General features: G+C 40.2%; 1 protein-coding gene across 6 annotated transcripts in view; it reads left to right on the forward strand.

Moving 5' to 3' along the window:
- Positions 1–17,611, forward strand: part of scn1laa (sodium channel, voltage-gated, type I-like, alpha) — a 176,456-nt gene that overhangs the window by 112,024 nt on the left and 46,821 nt on the right. For all 6 annotated transcript variants that reach the window (XM_059647325.1, XM_059647329.1, XM_059647324.1 and 3 more), the window contains exon 19: positions 13,409–13,563. In XM_059647325.1, the coding sequence (XP_059503308.1) occupies positions 13,409–13,563 (155 nt within the window). The remainder of the gene's footprint in view (positions 1–13,408; positions 13,564–17,611) is intronic.

The following is a 17,611-nucleotide window of genomic DNA, read 5'->3' on the forward strand; positions in this document are numbered from 1 at the left end:
ACTCCAGCACCAATATCTAGAGCATGTTCAGAGATAATGGGAACTGCAGATGCTAGAGAATCCAAGACAACAAAGTGTGGGGCTGGATGAACACAGCAGGCCAAGCAGCATCTCAGGAGCACAAAAGCTGACGTTTCGGGCCTGGACCCTTCATCAGCTCTCTGATGAAGGGTCTAGGCCCAAAACGTCAGCTATTGTGCTCCTGAGATGCTGCTTGGCCTGCTGTGTTCATCTAGCCCACACTTTGTAACTGAGAGCATGTTCCATGGGCAACAGCCACATGCACCCTATGTCCATGGACATTGGCTTCCACCATGTACCAGCCTCTCTGAATCCTTATGCCACATCTCTGATCCGCTTATAGAAGGTTTCTGTATTTCAGTGCTTCACTCCAGGCTGTACCAACTACTGTCATTGCAATGCTGCAGTAGGGAACCAACTCAAGCACTAAACCAGACTGCATTGCTAGATTAAAGATAACAAGGTATAAAGCTGGAAGAACACAGCAGGCCAAGCAGCATCTGAGGAGCAGGAAGGCTGACATTTCGGGCTCAGACCCTGCTGGATTTTTCATTCATTGGCAAAACATTCACTCACTCTGAGTTTGCCTGGATGTTCGCAGCACCCCTGCATTACCTTTCTTTCATGCACTTGCCCCCTCCCTCAGCCAGCAATACCTGCCTCATACGTTCACTGTCTGTATGCAAGGAACAAATCCAGGAAGCTTGCTAAAGTTGTCAACAGGGCTCACCCCAGTGATGGGGAATAGCCTTCACTCCGGGAATCCCCGCACGCTAAGTCAAGTACTGTCCCTGACATCGGTTCAGGCCCTGCGCTGCTCGGCGTGAGAATGCACTTCCAAACAGGAGTGAGGAGCCAAATGGCAGGCAGCACAAGACCCATCAGGACCATTTCTGCCCTATTGTAGTCTGTTTAGTGCCTCGAATGAGAGACAGGCTGGAATTAGTGGTGAGATGAAAGCAGTTAGCACTGTCATTCCTCAGGTTAATGAGTTGGTAGAGCACAGGGTGTGAAGGGATTGTGACTCGGGGTGTCAAAGATTGTTGTGGATGGGGGTGAGTGCAGAAGATGTTGCATGTATTAATGAGAGTGGTAGAGCATGAATGGGTTGGAGTTGGGTGAATTACAGAGATAGTGTTACCATGAGGTAGCGAAGAGAAATGGTAGAACTTAGATTGGCAGAGTGGAGAAGGTCATGACCTTACTGTTACAGTGCTGGGCATTTGTTCAGAGTGAGACAGTTTCAATATGGGTGCAACTTCAGATTGGGCTGCCACAGCCTCCACATTTGGACCTAGGAGAAGAGGAAGTTCTTCCTGTGCACCACTCCATCCAGCAGGACCTCTAAGACCATGCCTGTAAAACAAGGCAACGACTTCTAGCTGTCAGCCAAGTCCATGGTAAATGTCAGGAACCATGCAGGGCAGGTCCAGGGCAGAATGGCAGTACCTATCGGGATGCACAACGACATTTTAAATATGGCTTCAGAGCCAGATGTACTGGTCAGTTCCAGATCTCCAGTAAATGGCAAGTTGCTCTAAGAACATTACATGGTAAGATTGAGCAGAAATACAGCATGATTCTTGCTGTAAAGGATCAACTAATAATTAAAACAGCATGTTTGATCAGGCAGGGTAAGAAACCTCATTCAGTGTCATAGCAAGAATCATTCCACCAAACTCAACCAAAAACCATAAGATTCTGCCCTCTTTCCATAGCCACGTCAGGAAGAGAATTCCAACGACTCTGGCCCCTTTGCAAGAAAATATTTCTCTGCATCTCTATCTTAATTAGGAGTTCCCTTATTTTAATTAGGACCCCCGATATCTCTTGAAGTTATTATACTTTTGAGAGACATGCTCATGATATCATTATTGTATCATAGCATGTGACTTGAGAGTAAAGAGATTTTAGACTGTATCTTAACCACGATGACTTTTAGAATGACACTGATGGCAGTATGCTACCTCTTGTTAACAAATAACTTAATGTTAGCTCTGACAGCCTCATTATGAAGTGCTTCAAGCAGTTAGTAATGGCATACATCAGATCCAGTCTCCTAGTGCATTGATCCACTGCAATTCACTTACCATTGCAAAAGGTCCATGGTAGACCTCATCTCCCTGGTTCTACACTCATTCTGGGAACCTCTAGATAACAAGGACTTCAGACTCCTATTTATTGAGTTCTGAGGAAGGGTCACGGGACCCGAAACGTTAACTCTGTTTATTTCCTTCACAGATGCTGGCAGACCTGCTGAGCTTTTCCGGCAACTTTGTTTTTGCTCCTATGTATTGACTTCACTCCATCTTCAACACCATAATTTCAACTAAATTCATTTCCAAGCTCTGAGACCTAGGACTCTGCTGCCCACTGTGCAGCTGGGTCCTTGACTTCCTGAACTACAGACCACAATCAGTAAGGACAGGCGGCAATACCTCCTCCATGATAATCCTCAACACCAGTGCCCTTCAAGGCTGCACACTCAGCTCCTTATGCATTCATGACTGTGTGGCCAAATTCCACTCTAACTCCATTAACAACTTTGTTGATAACACCATTGTAGTGGGTTGGATTTTAAACAGTGATGAGACAGAGTACAGGAAAGGGACAGAGTGCTTAGTGGCATGGTATAATGACAACAATCACTCACTCAATGTCAGTGAAATGAAGGAGCTGGCCATCAACTTCAGCAAGTGCAGTGGAGGACACACCCTTGTCTATATCAATGGTGCTGAAGTGGAGGTAGTCCACCAAGTTCCTTGGAGTAAATATCACTAACAATCTGCCTTGGCCCATCCACATCGATGCTGTGATCGAGAAAACACACCAATGCCTCTACTTCCTTTAGAATGCTAAAGATATTTGATATGTCTACAATGACTCTTATCAATTTTTATAGAGGCACCATAGAAAGCATACTATCCAGATGCATCACAGCTTGGTTTGGCAACTGTGGTTCCCAAGACCACAAGAAATCAGAGTTATGACGGAGCCCAGTGCACCACAGAAACCAGCCTTTAATCCACTGACTCCTCCTATACTTCCTACCATCTTGGGAAGGCAGCCAACATAATCAAAGACCCCTCCCACCCAGGCTGTAATCTCTTGCACTCTCTTCCATCAGACAGAAGATACAGAAGTTTGAAAACACATACCAACATATTCAAGAATAGTTTCTTCTGTTTTCAGGCTTTTGTTTTGAATGGAAGCCTCACATACTAAATTTGGTCTTGTTCTACACCTTCTGTGTAGCTGTAACAGAATATTCTACGTTCTGTTCTGTTACCCTGTTGTACTTGTGTAATGTATGCTTTGTCTGAGTAGCATGCAAAAACAATACTTTTCACTGCATCTCAGAACATGTGACAATAATCAATCAAATCTAAAGCTTAGAAGTGTCTGTAAATATAGGTATATATTTTATTATGCGATAATGATCATCCTTGCATCTTTCAGTATGACATCACCCACTTCCTAGTTTCTTACATTGCAAGGGTTAACATAAACAATGATACATCAGTTAAATATCTCACATTGGAGGAAAAACCCACAACAGGTGATCCTTTATTTTTGAATCATGATACCAAGTTCTAGATTCTTCCAAAAGAGGAAGCATTCTTTTCCAGCCAACCCTGCCAAAACCTCATGGGATCTTTTATAGTCAAACAAGTTGCCTGTTTGTCTTTTAAACTCTAGTGGACCGTCGCTTAGCCTGTATGATCTTCCTCATAAAACATCCAGCTGATTCCAGAAATAAGTCAATTGGACCTTCTCTGAACTGCTTCCAAAGCATTTACATTCTTACATAAAGAAGTCAACAGATACTTTTGCATAATATTTGAAACATAACCTTGCTACTTCTTTCATTCACTTCCCTCACACGAAACAATAATAGCCTATTGGCTTTTCTAATTGCCTGCTGGACATACATGCTAACTTTTTGCCATTCATGCATCAGGACACACAGATTTCTCTGTTATTTCTGACCAGTTAGTTTTTCTTTATTCTTTCTGCCATCATGGAGAATTTCATAACTTCCTACATTATACTCAATTTACTAGATCTTTCCTTGTGCATTTAACTTATCCGTAATGCTTTACAACCTTGTTATGTATGCTTCATATTTCACTTTCATATCTATCTATCTTTCATCAGCAAATTTAGCAGCCGCACATTTGGTCCCTTCATCCAAGACATATATATTAATTATAAGAAGTTAAGGGCCCAGCACTGGTCCTTGCAGGATACCACTTGCCAAACAGAAAATGATGCATTTATTTACAACTTAGAAAGAAGTTAACAAATTGACCACTGGCCGGATAGAAAGTGAATCTGGGAAGTAGTAATTGAAAATTATGAAAATGGAAGATGAATTGTACAGGGATCTTGCGATAGCCTTTGCTATACAGGACAAAAGAAACATCTCGGAAATAGCTGTAAATCAGGAAATGAAAGGGAGGGAGGAATTCCAGGAAATGTCGACTCTCTTTTCTGTTAGGTAGCCAATCTGCTATGCATGACAGTAGGTTATCCCCAATACTGTGAACTTTTATTTTATGCAATAACCTTTCATGGGGCAACTTATCAAATGCTGTCTAGAAATACAAGCACAGTCCATCCATTGGTTCCCCTTTATCCGCAGCACATTACTTCTTCAAATAACTCCAGTGGATCAGTTAAATATTATTTCTGTTTCACAAAGCAATGTTGCCTCTACCTGATTACATTCAGTATCCTTATATTCACTGCTGTAACATCTTTATAATGGCTTCCAATGTTCCTTTATAATAGATGCTAAGCTGACTGTCATATAGATCCTTGATTTCTGGAACTTGTTCAAAACTAAAAGTCACGTTCTTTATTTTCAACAAATTCAAAAACTTTTGGAAAATTAAAAACATCAACTTATTAGCCATTTTTTTTAAGACCCTCGGATGAAATTCATCAGCAAACAGGGATGTGACAACCCACAACTCCAACAATTTCTTCAGTGCCACCTCCCAAGTAATCGTAATTTCCTGGAATTCCTCCCTCCCTTCCATTTCCTGATTTACAGCTACTTCTGTCCTGTACCATTCATCTTCCATCTTTCTGAGTTTCCATTATTATTTCCCACATTCTCTTGGTATCGGGCCAGTTCTCAATTTGTTAACTCATTTATTTTGAAAATTGATAAAAACTCTCACTATGTGCTTTTATTTATCTTTAGCTAGCTTTTTCTTATATTCTAATTTTTCAGTCCTTTTTAATGTTTTAGTATTCTTGGCTTTTTTGTTTTGTGCAATCTTTTGACCTGCTGACCATCTTTGTGCAATTTTTCTTTACATTTCATGCTTTATTTAATTTTTTAAATTAACCCTTCAGATTTTTTCTTTCTCATTGGAATGTTTGTGTGTGTGCAATCTGAAATATTTCTTCAAATGCCTGTAACTGTGTCTCTATTGATCTATCTTTTAAGCTAATTTACCAATTCCCTTTACCTGGCCCTGCATTTGTGCCTTCATAATTGCTCTTATTTAATTTTAAAACATTAGTCTTGGACCCACTCTTTTCTCCCTCAAACCAAATTTAAAATTCATTCATGGTACGCTTGCTGTTACGGGCAATCATTTCCAAAGCATGAGGAGCTAGTAATATTTGTTAAATCATAAAACCTAAAAGGTTGTTGCCTGTGTATTATACTTAGTAAAGGCAAAAGTATTTCTTGCTGAATAATAGTGAAAACTGTTGACTCTTCCACAGGCTGTAATATCTGGATTTTTAATCAATTGTTCTCATCATTTTGTGTATAAATCATTCAGCTCTTATTTGCAAACTGTGGCCATGATCTGCACAATTCTGTAAAATTTTCACTTTCAATTAAATATTGTCTAAGAGATGTAGTTAACTTAAATTTGTAGATTATCATGCGGCAAATCATCACTGCCAAATTTGTTCAAATGATAATAATTCAAAATGACTGTAACTCTGTTTTGTAGGATGAACAGATTTAATTTTAAATAAGTGTTTAAATCTTAAAATTATCCAGTAATTAAACCTAATATTGCCAAAAAATCTACAAACTGATTTGCATTGATCTCCAATTTGTTGTTTACTATTAACCTGACAAAATAATTTTGTTAAGCTCCAAATGATACTTATTGTTGAACTTGCAGTTGGTAAATATTTCGTATCAATAAATGTTATTATTCATAACCCTCATTGATAGGAGAGGCATTTGATCATTTTGGCCGTAATTGTAAAGATTATAATAGAATAGAAAGATGACCTTCCACGCTATCAGTAGTTTTCTCAGCTAAGATGCAATGCCAGTTCATGTTATTTTTTATCGGTTTCAGTTGACCTACTTTTGCAGCGATGCAGAAAGTGCCATTTTTAATAGTCCCTAATGACAATTTGAGGTGAATAACATTACTGACTCTAAAATACAACTGGATAATTGTGATGATGGTGCTTGAAAAATTGAAAATATAAATCTGGGGAAATGGTTAATTAAATAATAAAATAAACTGCAGTGAAAATAATAAAGCAACCAATTCCAGTAAACTCATTTCCAGGTTTTAGTTTTTCTTTCGGTTGTATTTGTAATTTTGTGTGCCTATCGGATTTAACAGACACGTTTTGATTCATCTCAGATGGTGAGTCAGTCATTCATGGGCAGACTGTGCAGGGAGCCATTTTCTGTCTATGCTGCCTTAAGGTTCTTATAGAATTTGGTTTGACAATAAGTGAACAAAACTGGAAGATTGGAAAGAGGGCAGCAGCCTCAGAATAAACCAGTAATTTTCATCCTCCAAAGAGAGTAAGGATGGCAGATTATCTTGACTCAAGGGCGTAGTGAATGAGATGGGTTTTTATAACAGTCACTACTTGTTATCTTTCGATATATTCTTTATTACAGATTTTTATTACATTTTATCATCTGTCGTCGTAGGATTCAAATCCATGTCAGCAGACTATTACCCTGTATTTACAAATTACAAGTTACCATTGCCATTATGTCACCACCGTGAGACTTTTATTATCCTTCTTTGTCTTTTGATCATTGGTTCTACAGAAATGATTTTCAAAATAAAAACCCCTTTTTTAAATGTTATGTTTGAAAATATATTTTATTAGGGTAGGATTTCAAAAATAAGAGTTTGAGGAAAATTGTTGATATACAAATGGACATTCTGTCTTCTGTTTCCTTTAAGGAATGTAAATACTCTCTTGATCATTTAAATAAATACTCTATATCTATTTTGAACATCTGTAATCAGCCTGTTCACATCTGTTATGACATGTGCCTGGGGCAAATAGACCTTGAACCTGGACCATCTGGTTCAGAGGTAGGGACACTACCACTACCACAAGAGCCCCTCCTACATATATTGTGTGCTGACTCGTTCAGGCTGGATCTTCAGTCGCAGTTGCTGAAATATGTTTTCCTGCAGGTATTGAACGGAACATGCACAAATAAAAGAGCTCAGCATGAGATTGAAACATGTTACTTCAGAAGTTACAGGCTGCAGTAGTCAATAAGGTTAGAAAATAGGTAGATCCGAATGTACAATTAACCCGCATCACTGGCTTCCAGTTCAGGCAGTGCTCAAATCTGATTGTGTCTGCTGATTTATGATTGTTGCTCATGATTATAGAGTGCTGTCGAGTGGCTGCATACCTGCAAGAGAATTAAACATGCTAATTAAGACCTTATCAGCTGCAATATTCAATAAGGTTAGAAAATAAGCAGATCATAATGTACAATTAACCTGCATCACTGGCTTCCAGTTCAGGCAGCGTTCAAATCTGATGGTGTTTTCTGATTTATGATTGTTGCTCATGAATACAGAGTGCTGTTGAGTAGCTGCATTGAGTGCACAAAAGTATGACAGGTTTCACTATTTAAAGCTACTCTGAATGAGCACCTATTAGAGGGGAATGTTTTCTGGTTGGAGCAGGTGCAGAAGTTGGTTGCAGAAGAGAGAGTAAGTAAAGCAAAAACCTATTATGGTGCAATATCACAGAAAATGGCAGAGTGCTATTTAATAAATGAATTCTAAACATTCTGTCAGTTTCATCAGCTCCACTTAGTTGTGACTCTGTCAATATGATGTGAACCCATGTCACTTCGGCTCAAGTGCGCTACTCCGGTGTTTAGTTCTCCTACCTCATCTTCATAAACTTCGAAGGACACTCAACTGAAAGTGGTTGAGCTTCTTGGCCTGACACAGTTACCCAATCCATGTCTTGCATGGCAAACACAAAATGGGTAGAACTGTTGCAGTATAGACTTTGTTTGGTTGACAGGTTTACCTTCTCCATTCCCAGATTGATTTTCAAAATCTGCTAATGTCTCCACTTAAATGTGTCTCACCATCAATTTAGACTGCTGAAACATAGAAACATACAAGACAAGATCAGGAGTAGGCCATTAAGCCTTTAAGCCTACTCTACCATTCATTATGATCATGGCTGATCATCCAGCTCGATATCCTATTCCTGCTTTTTCCCCATATCCTTGTATCTCCTTAGCCCCAATTGCTGATTCCAGCTCCTTCTTGAAACATACAATGTTTTGGCCTTGACTGCTTTCTGAGGTGGCAAACTCTACAGATTCACTATTGTCTGGTAAAGAAATTTCTCTTCATTTCAGTATTAAATGGTTTTTGTTGTACCCTTGGTTCTGGACTCCCACACCATCTGGAACATACTTCCTGCATGTACCCTGTTTAGTCCTATTAGAATTTTATAGGTTTCAATGAGGCCCTCCCCTTATTTGTCTAAACTCCAATGGAAACAGTCATAACTGATTGAAGCTGTCCTCATCTGTCAGATCCCCCAGACAAAAAAATCAGTCTAGTAAATCTTTGCTACACTTCCTCTTTAGAAAGGACATCCTTCTTCAGATAAAGAGTCCAAAACTGCACACAACATTCTAAGTGTCATTCACCAAGGCCCTGTACAATTGCAGCAAAACATTTCTGCTCCTGTATTTGAATCCTGTCACTGTGAAGGCCAACGTAATACTTGCCTTCATTGCCACCTGTGTGCTTATCTTCAGCAACTGATGTCCAAGGATACCCAAGTCTCTTTGCATATTCCCCCTCTCAATTTGTAGCTGTTTAGATAATAAACTACTTTGCTGTTTTTGCTCTCAAAATGAATAACATCACATTTATCCTCATTATAATGCGTTTGCTATTCACTTATCCACTCATCCAGTTTACCCAAGTCACACTGGAGTATCTCTGAATGCTCCTCACAGTTCACCCTGGCACTATAGAATTTCTTGTGCAAATCTATCCACTGTTGACAAGATCAAGATAGGGCTTTCCTGGTACAGACTGGAATGGTGCTTTAGTTGTCCTCATGCTGAACAAAAGACTGAAGTGTCATTTGCATTGGAAGCAAATCCATGCTACATTGTGTGTTTATCTCTGAATCAATGTCTAGTGCACAATCATGGGAAAATAACAAAAGAAGACGTTTGGAGACCTTGCCTGGAAGTGTGTCAGATTGAGCAGCTTTCCATTCAAATGCTATCTAATTCTGATGCCAGGATCACCATCATGACAGTATTGGAGAGCTTAGGCGGAGCAAAACGACACATGTCGAAGAAAGGTGGCATGAACATGCAATCCTGTTTAACTCCACCAGTGACTGGGAATGGAACAGAATTGGAAGCGAGAAAATGTCACAATTTAAGAAGGGTGCTTGAGAGAGCACAGGATACTCAGAGGTGTCCATATAGCCTGGGGTGGCCAAAGGCAGCAGCCTCACAACATCGGGTTATTGTCCAACAGGTTTGTTTGAAATGACAAGCTTCTCCGAAGGTTTGTGATTTCAAATAAACCTGTCGGACTACAACCTGGTGTCATGTGACTTCTGCCTTTTTGTTTACTTTGAACCTATTAGCTTTACATCAGTTGTAGAGAAAATGTTAGCATCTATTGTAATTGTTGTGAATAATTGATGCTTTGATAATAATGATCTAATTGGCCACAGTTGGCATGGAATTGCAAGTAGGAAATGACATTTGACAAACTTATTGGAGCTGTTTGAGGATGTTACAGAATTGATAGAGAGGAGTTTGAGGACATGTATTTTGATTTTCTAGCTTTTGATAACCAACCTTCTATGTGGTACCTTATCAAAACTAAAGCACATGGAATAGAAGGTAATGTGCTGGCATGGATTAATGATTGGCTAACAGGCACAAAACAAAGAGTAGGAATCAGCAGGTCATTCTTACATTGGCAGTCTGTGACTGGTAAAGTAGTACAAAGATCAGTATTTATACCCCTGTTGTTCACAATATACATTGTAATGATTTGGATGTGAAATTAGGGCTGTAGCAGCATAGTGGTAATGTCCCTATCTCTCAGCCAGAAGGCCTGTGTTCAAGTTCAGTCTGCTGCAGAGGTGTATCAAAACATATCTGAACAGGTTTATATCAAATGAAAAGTTTTGGTATGGAATAAAGGTGCTTGTGGTACTGTATTAGTGCCCCTAACTCTGAATTAGAGGTTCCAGGATCAAGTTCCAACATCTCTCAGTGGTGTGTAATAACATCTCTGAACAGGTGGATTCAAAAAATATCTCTGGACATGGGAACCAAATGAAATGTTTCAAAATTTACAGAGGATACAAAGGTAAGCAGGAATATGTTGTGAGAAAAATGTAAAAACGATTAATGTAGATTTGGGCAGGCTCAGTGAATGGGTAAGAATGTGGTAATTAGAATATTATGTGGGAAAGATATGAGGGTTACCACCTTGATAGGAAGGACAGACATGCAAGAGTATTTTTAAGATGGTAAACGTTTGGAAAATACAAAGGGACCGAGGTATGTTTGTCAGTAAGTCTCTGAAAGCAATCATACAGATGTAATAAGCTATTTGGAAAACTAATGAATGTTAACATTTATTGTAAGAGGATTTGAGTACAGGAGAGGTAAAGTCTTGCTTCTATTGTATGTAAGTTTGGCTAGAATGCACATGCAATGTTGTGTACAGTTTTGGTCTTCTTACTCCAGAATGGATTTTTTTTACCATAGAGAGAGTATAACAAACATTCACCAGATTTGATCCTGGGATGCAGGAGTGTCCTGTGAAATGAGACTGCAGCAATTGGCACTGTATTCCTCATAAAGTTTTGAAGAATGAGATGTGATCTCATTGAAGCTCACCAAATACTTAAAAACAAAATACAACAGTGAGGAGCTTTGTCTACAGCATAAAAGACACAATTTTCCAACCCCTTTCAGTTCTGAAGAAGACATGTATTAGACTTAAAACCTTAACTTTGCTTTCTCTCTCCACAGATGTGAACAGACCTGCTGAGTTTCTCCAGCAGTTTCTGTTTTGTCCCTGTCTCAGCTCATCTGCTGCTAAAATCCTCGTGTTTTTCTTCATCGCTTTTTATATTTGACCGTGCCAACCCACTTCAGGCTGGTTTGTCACATTTTCTTTTAAAGCCATGCAAAACCTGAAATTGTGTTTTCAGATATCAGCATAGAATTTGTGTCTTCATTGCTTAACAAAAATATTTACTTGAAATAGGTCAATGTGTCCTCAGAAATACCAGAGAAGAATTTCAGACTTCAGTGCTACAATCCTTAAAAGACATTTCAAGCCCTGTTTGCTTTACTAATAGGAATGTAAACAGTTATCAATTGTCCCAGAATAATTGATAAACTGTGAATGTTTTATTTGTGCAATCCAAAAATGGGAGACAGATGAGAAGAATCTATCTCAGATATGCTAAGCATACCTGTAAAATATTTAAAATGATCTGGCTACAGCTTATCAAATAAGACACGTAGTTGTATATCTTGTGTAGCAAGAAAAAGGGTGATTAATCATACTCGTACATCAACATACATGCAAGCAGTATGAAAATCAAAGCAAAAGTCAGCACAAAAATTGCTAATGTGTATTTTGTAGTTGACTATATGTTTTTCATTTCCATTTAAAATCGGTTGCAACATTGAATTAAATATGATTCATTTAAAAATAGTTTTTTGGAACAATCAACACTTGCAAGATTAATTGTTGAAGACTTCTTAAATGTTGTTTGAAGACATAGAAAAGTATTGAAAGTAAAAAGTAAAGATCTACACAGATATATATATATATATATATATATATATTTAAATATATATATTTAACCTTTAATTTATATTTCTTATTCATGTAGTAGTGAAAGAGGACAGATCTGATCTGTGAGATAGTAAGAACAGTTGATGTTGGAGTCAGAGATAACACAGTATGAAGTTGGAGGAACACAGCAGGCCAAACAGCACCGGAGGAGTAGGAAAGTTGACGTTTCGGGTCAGGACCACTCTTCAGAATGGCTTCAGAAATTCCTGAAGAAGGGTCCCAACCCGAAACACCTCTGATGCTGCCTGGCCTGCTATGTTCCTTCAGCTCCACAGTGTTAACTCTGACTCCAGCATCGGCAGTTCTCACTATCTCTAAGTGAGTTATAACCCCACTGCGAAGCCAGCCATTTCTAGAGAAGGGTCCTGACCCGAAACTTCAACTTTCCTACACCTCTGATGCTGCTTGGCCTCCAGATCTGACCTGTGTCCTTTACAAGTTTTTCAAAGAACAATATTTGTTGTGCGTGTTTAAAAAAAAGCTATGTTTTGTTTCTCTTTTTATGAGAGAGTAACTGCCACTAAAGTTAAGAATTAGAAAATGAGGGAATGTGCAATTTGTAGCTGTGCACAATGTACAGACACCCAATATTTCTTCAACTGTAACAATGTCTTGCAGTTGGTGGAAGCTTGAATAAGAACATAAAATGCTAAAAAAAAAACCTAACAGTCCTGGCAGCAACCATGGAAAGGTCATCTAAGTTCATGTTTCAGGTCAATTACCTTCTGTTAGAACTTGAAGAAATTATAGATTTAACACTTTAAGAGAAAGTACAGACCCATGGAAAAAGGGAGAGAATAAAGTAAAAACATAGGTCTGTAATGTGGTTGAAGGTGGGAATGTTGAAATAACAAAGGGTTGATGATGCAAGAAAACTGTGGGTTGCAATTGAACAATAAATATAAAATGGGTTCCGGAAAAGGCATTGATGAGATTTTTAGAGCTATTACCTGCTTCTTCTCGCTAAGAAAATTTGATGAATGAGCATGTGTGAAGAGGTTGAATTTAGTATTCAGATTGTAAGGTAATAAAGATCCTAATTGAAAATTGAGCTTCACTGAGCATGCATAGGGTGCTGAGTATAGCAAGGGGGAATAAAGTGATGAGTGGCCGTAAGCACAAAAACATGCATTTAGTCGAAATAAGGGTGCTTGTGAAATGTCTTCCTTTCATGCAGAAAATGTAGTTGGTTAGTTTAATGGGCCTGAGATGGATTTTAATTTTTATCTTATTTTCAGGATGTGTACAAAAATTCCCATACTGCTATGTCAACATAGAAGAAGGCAGGGGCAAATCGTGGTGGAATCTCCGGAAGACCTGCTACAGAATAGTTGAACACAATTGGTTTGAGACATTCATTATTTTCATGATTCTGCTTAGCAGCGGTGCCCTGGTAAGTAGGATGCTTTATCAGACAATTTAAATTTTTTTTGCAGAGTTAGTGATTTGCAGTTATGATTGTAGCAACTTATGTTTATGATTGTGACGAAAGTTGTGTGAATGTTAGAAAAAACAATTATCTGTTATGTTGCTCCTTTCTGACAGAAACAGTCAATGAAAATAAGAATTGAAAAACAAATTAACTTATGATTTGAGATAATGGGAACTGCAGATGCTGGAGAATTCCAAGATAATAAAATGTGAGGCTGGATGAACACAGCAGGCATCTCAGGAGCACAAAAGCTGACGTTTCGGGCCTAGACCCTTCATCAGAGAGGGGAATGGTGTGAGGGTTCTGGAATACATAGGGAGAGAGGGGGAGGCGGACCGAAGATGGAGAGAAAAGAAGATAGGTGGAGAGAGTATAGGTGGGGAGGTAGGGAGGGGATAGGTCAGTCCAGGGAAGACGGACAGGTCAAGGAGGTGGAATGAGGTTAGTAGGTAGATGGGGGTGCGGCTTGGGGTGGGAGGAAGGGATGGGTGAGAGGAAGAACAGGTTAGGGAGGCAGAGACAGGTTGGACTGGTTTTGGGATGCAGTGGGTGGGGGGGGGGGAAGAGCTGGGCTGGTTGTGTGGTGCAGTGGGGGGAGGGGACGAACTGGGCTGGTTTAGGGATGCAGTTGGGGAAGGGGAGATTTTGAAACTGGTGAAGTCCTGCAGCCTAATGGTATCAATGTGGACTTCACCAGTTTCAAAATCTGCCCTTCCCCAACTGCATCCCTAAACCAGCCCAGTTCGTCCCCTCCCCCCACTGCACCACACAACCAGCCCAGCTCTTCCCGCACACCCACTGCATCCCAAAACCAGTCCAACCTGTCTCTGCCTCCCTAACCTGTTCTTCCTCTCACCCATCCCTTCCTCCCACCCCAAGCCGCACCCCCATCTACCTACTAACCTCATCCCACCTCCTTGACCTGTCCGTCTTCCCTGGACTGACCTATCCCCTCCCTACCTCCCCACCTATACTCTCTCCACCTATCTTCTTTTCTCTCCATCTTCGGTCTGCCTCCCCCTCTCTCCCTATGTATTCCAGAATCCTCTCCCCATCCCCCTCTCTGATGAAGGGTCTAGGCCCGAAACGTCAGCTTTTGTGCTCCTGAGATGCTGCTTGGCCTGCTGTGTTCATCCAACCTCACATTTTATTAACTTATGATTTCGTCTGCGCAATATTCATAACTTTGCTTATTTTCTCAGCTAAAACAGAACATGACAGATTGTGGGTATCGGAAATAAAAACAGAACATGTTGGATGCATTCAGCATGCTGGTTGAATCTACAGAGAGAGAAAAACACTTAGTGGACTGGGTTTACCTGGTTGTCCGGTAGCAAGCTTAGTGTTGGAAAATGAGGGGCAAGAAAAATAGGAGGGAGGATGAGGGGAGACCCCTGATCCACTTCTATCATTGGGGATGTTTTGTAAAGGTGGAGGGTGAAGAATATCAGCTGCCCGTACCATAGAGGTGGAGGCTAATTGCAGTAAAGGCCCCAGTTTTAGGAAATTCTGTAGCAGAGCCAACAAATTGCAGTTGACCAATTAGAAAGTTGCCTGTGGAAGGGCCACCGGACCCAAAACATTACCTCTGTTTTTCTCCTCCACGGATGCTGCCAGACCTGCTGAGCATTTCCAGCAACTTTGTTTTTGTTGCCTCTAGTCTCATGGCTGACAAGCCTATTTGGTCCAGATTTTGCATTCCAAATGGGAGGAAGTTAGAAATTTATTAAACTTTTTAAGCAATTGCTGTCCCAGTGGAAAGGTGAGAATGGGGAGAGGAATCAAACATGTCAATAAATAAACTTAAGTGCAGAGTAATTAAATGACCAAAGGGATGATGGCACAATGGAAAACAAAGAGGACCATTAAGAGACAATTGACTAATAAATATTGGGTCAGGGGACATCTCAAGAGGAAAGGCAGATCCATTTCCAGCGTTTCTTCACTAAGAAATTGCAATTAAAGAATTCTCACCTTGGAAGATAGATAAAGCAAGTCATTCAATCCATCAAATCTGATTTAAATTAAAACTGATAAGTCAGAAATCACAAGGTCATTTGCTGCACCGTAGAAGTAATTGCAAAATTAGCTAATGTTTGTAGAGCACCAACGTCAAAAAGGGAAGCAGACAAAAAATAAATAATAGTGAGCTGCTTAGCTTAACATCTGCCATTACCTAACCTTTACAACCAAGTGCAGCACCGGTCTTGCCAAGTGCAACTCTCTGGCTATCCACTCTATCTATGCCTCTCATCATCTTGTACACTTCTAAAAAGTCACCTCTCATTCTTCTTCGCTACAAAAAAAATCCCTAGCTCCCTCAACCTTTCCTCATAAGACCTGCATTCCAGTCCAGGCAGCATCTCAGTAAATCTCCTCTGCACCCTCTCTAAAGCTCTGACATCCTTCCTATAATGAGGTGGTCAGAACTGAACACAATATTCCAAGTGTAGTCCAACCAGGGTTTTATAGAGCTACAGTGTAACCTCGCAACTCTTAAACTCAATTCCCCTGCCAATGAAGGCCAACACACCATACACCTTCTTTATAACCATACTAACTTGGGTAGCAACTTTGAGTGATCTATGGATGTGGACCCCAAGATTCCTCTGTTCCTCCACATTGCCAAGGATCCTGCCATTAACCCTGTATTCTGCATTCAAATTTGACCTTCCAAAATGAATCACTTCACACTTTCCTGGGTTGAATTCCATCTGGCACTTTGTTTCCCAGGTCTGCATCCTGTCAATGTCCCATTGCAACCTACAACAGCCCTCCACACTGTCCAAAGCTCCACCAACCTTCATGTCATCTGAAAATTTACTAACTCACCCTTCCACCTCCTCATCCAAGTCAGTTATAAAGATCACAAAGAGCAGAGGTTCCAGAACAGATGCCTATGGAACACCACTGGTCACCGAGCTCCAGACTGAATAATTTTCATCTTCTACCACCCAGCAGTGTCTTCTATTGGACAGCCAGTTTAGTATCCAGACATCCAAATTTCTCTGCTTGCCTCCTTATGACCAACACATTAGCGCAAAATAAAAACCAAAAGAGCTGTGGATGCTGTAAATCAAGAACAAAAATAAAGTTGCCAAAAAAGCTCAGCATGTCTGGCAGCATCTGTGAAGGAATAAACAGAGTTAACATTTTGAGTCCAGTGACCCTTCCTCATAACTGGTGACATTAGTGCAAAAAGTAGTGCTGAAGTACTCACAGCAGTCTTCAGCCGGATGTGCTGAGTGGACGATCCATCTCGACCTCCTCTAATGGTTCCCAGCATCACAGATATCAGTCTTCAGCTAATTTGATATATTCCATATCATATCAATAAACAGTTGGAAGGCACTGGTTGCTCCAAATGGCTTGATGGCATTCCGGTATTAGTATCCAAGACTTGTGCTGCAGAACTTGTTTCTCCCCTAGCCAAGCTGTACCAGTATAGTTACACAAAAATCAGGACAAATCCAACCCAGCCAATTACTACCCCATTAGTCTACACTTAGTCATTAGATGATGTGTCATCAACGATGCTAAGAAGCCACATCTGCTCAGCAATAACCTGCTGCCTGACACCCAGTTTGGATTCTGCCAGGGCCATTCAACTCCTCACCTCATTACAGCATTGATTCAAGAATGGGAAATGTGCTGAATTCCAGAGGTGAAGTGAGAGTGATAGCCCTTTAATGTCATGGCAGCATTCGACTGAGTGTGTCATCAAGGAGCCCTGGCAAAACTGGAATCAATGGGTATTAGAGGGCAAACGCTCTGCTGTTTGGAGCCGTGCCTGGCAAATAGGAAGATGGTTGTGGTTGTTGGAGGTCAGTCATCTCAGCTCCAAGACATCTCTACGGGAGCTTATCAGGATAGTGTCTTAGGCCCAACCATCTTCAGCTGCTTTATCAATGACCATTGTAAGGCCAAAAGTGGGGATGTTCGCCAATGATTACACAATGTTCAGCACCATTCACAACTCCTCCAATACTGAAACAGTACATATTTAAAT

This window comes from Stegostoma tigrinum, chromosome 7 (assembly GCF_030684315.1).
Source record: "Stegostoma tigrinum isolate sSteTig4 chromosome 7, sSteTig4.hap1, whole genome shotgun sequence".
NCBI lineage: Eukaryota > Metazoa > Chordata > Chondrichthyes > Orectolobiformes > Stegostomatidae > Stegostoma > Stegostoma tigrinum.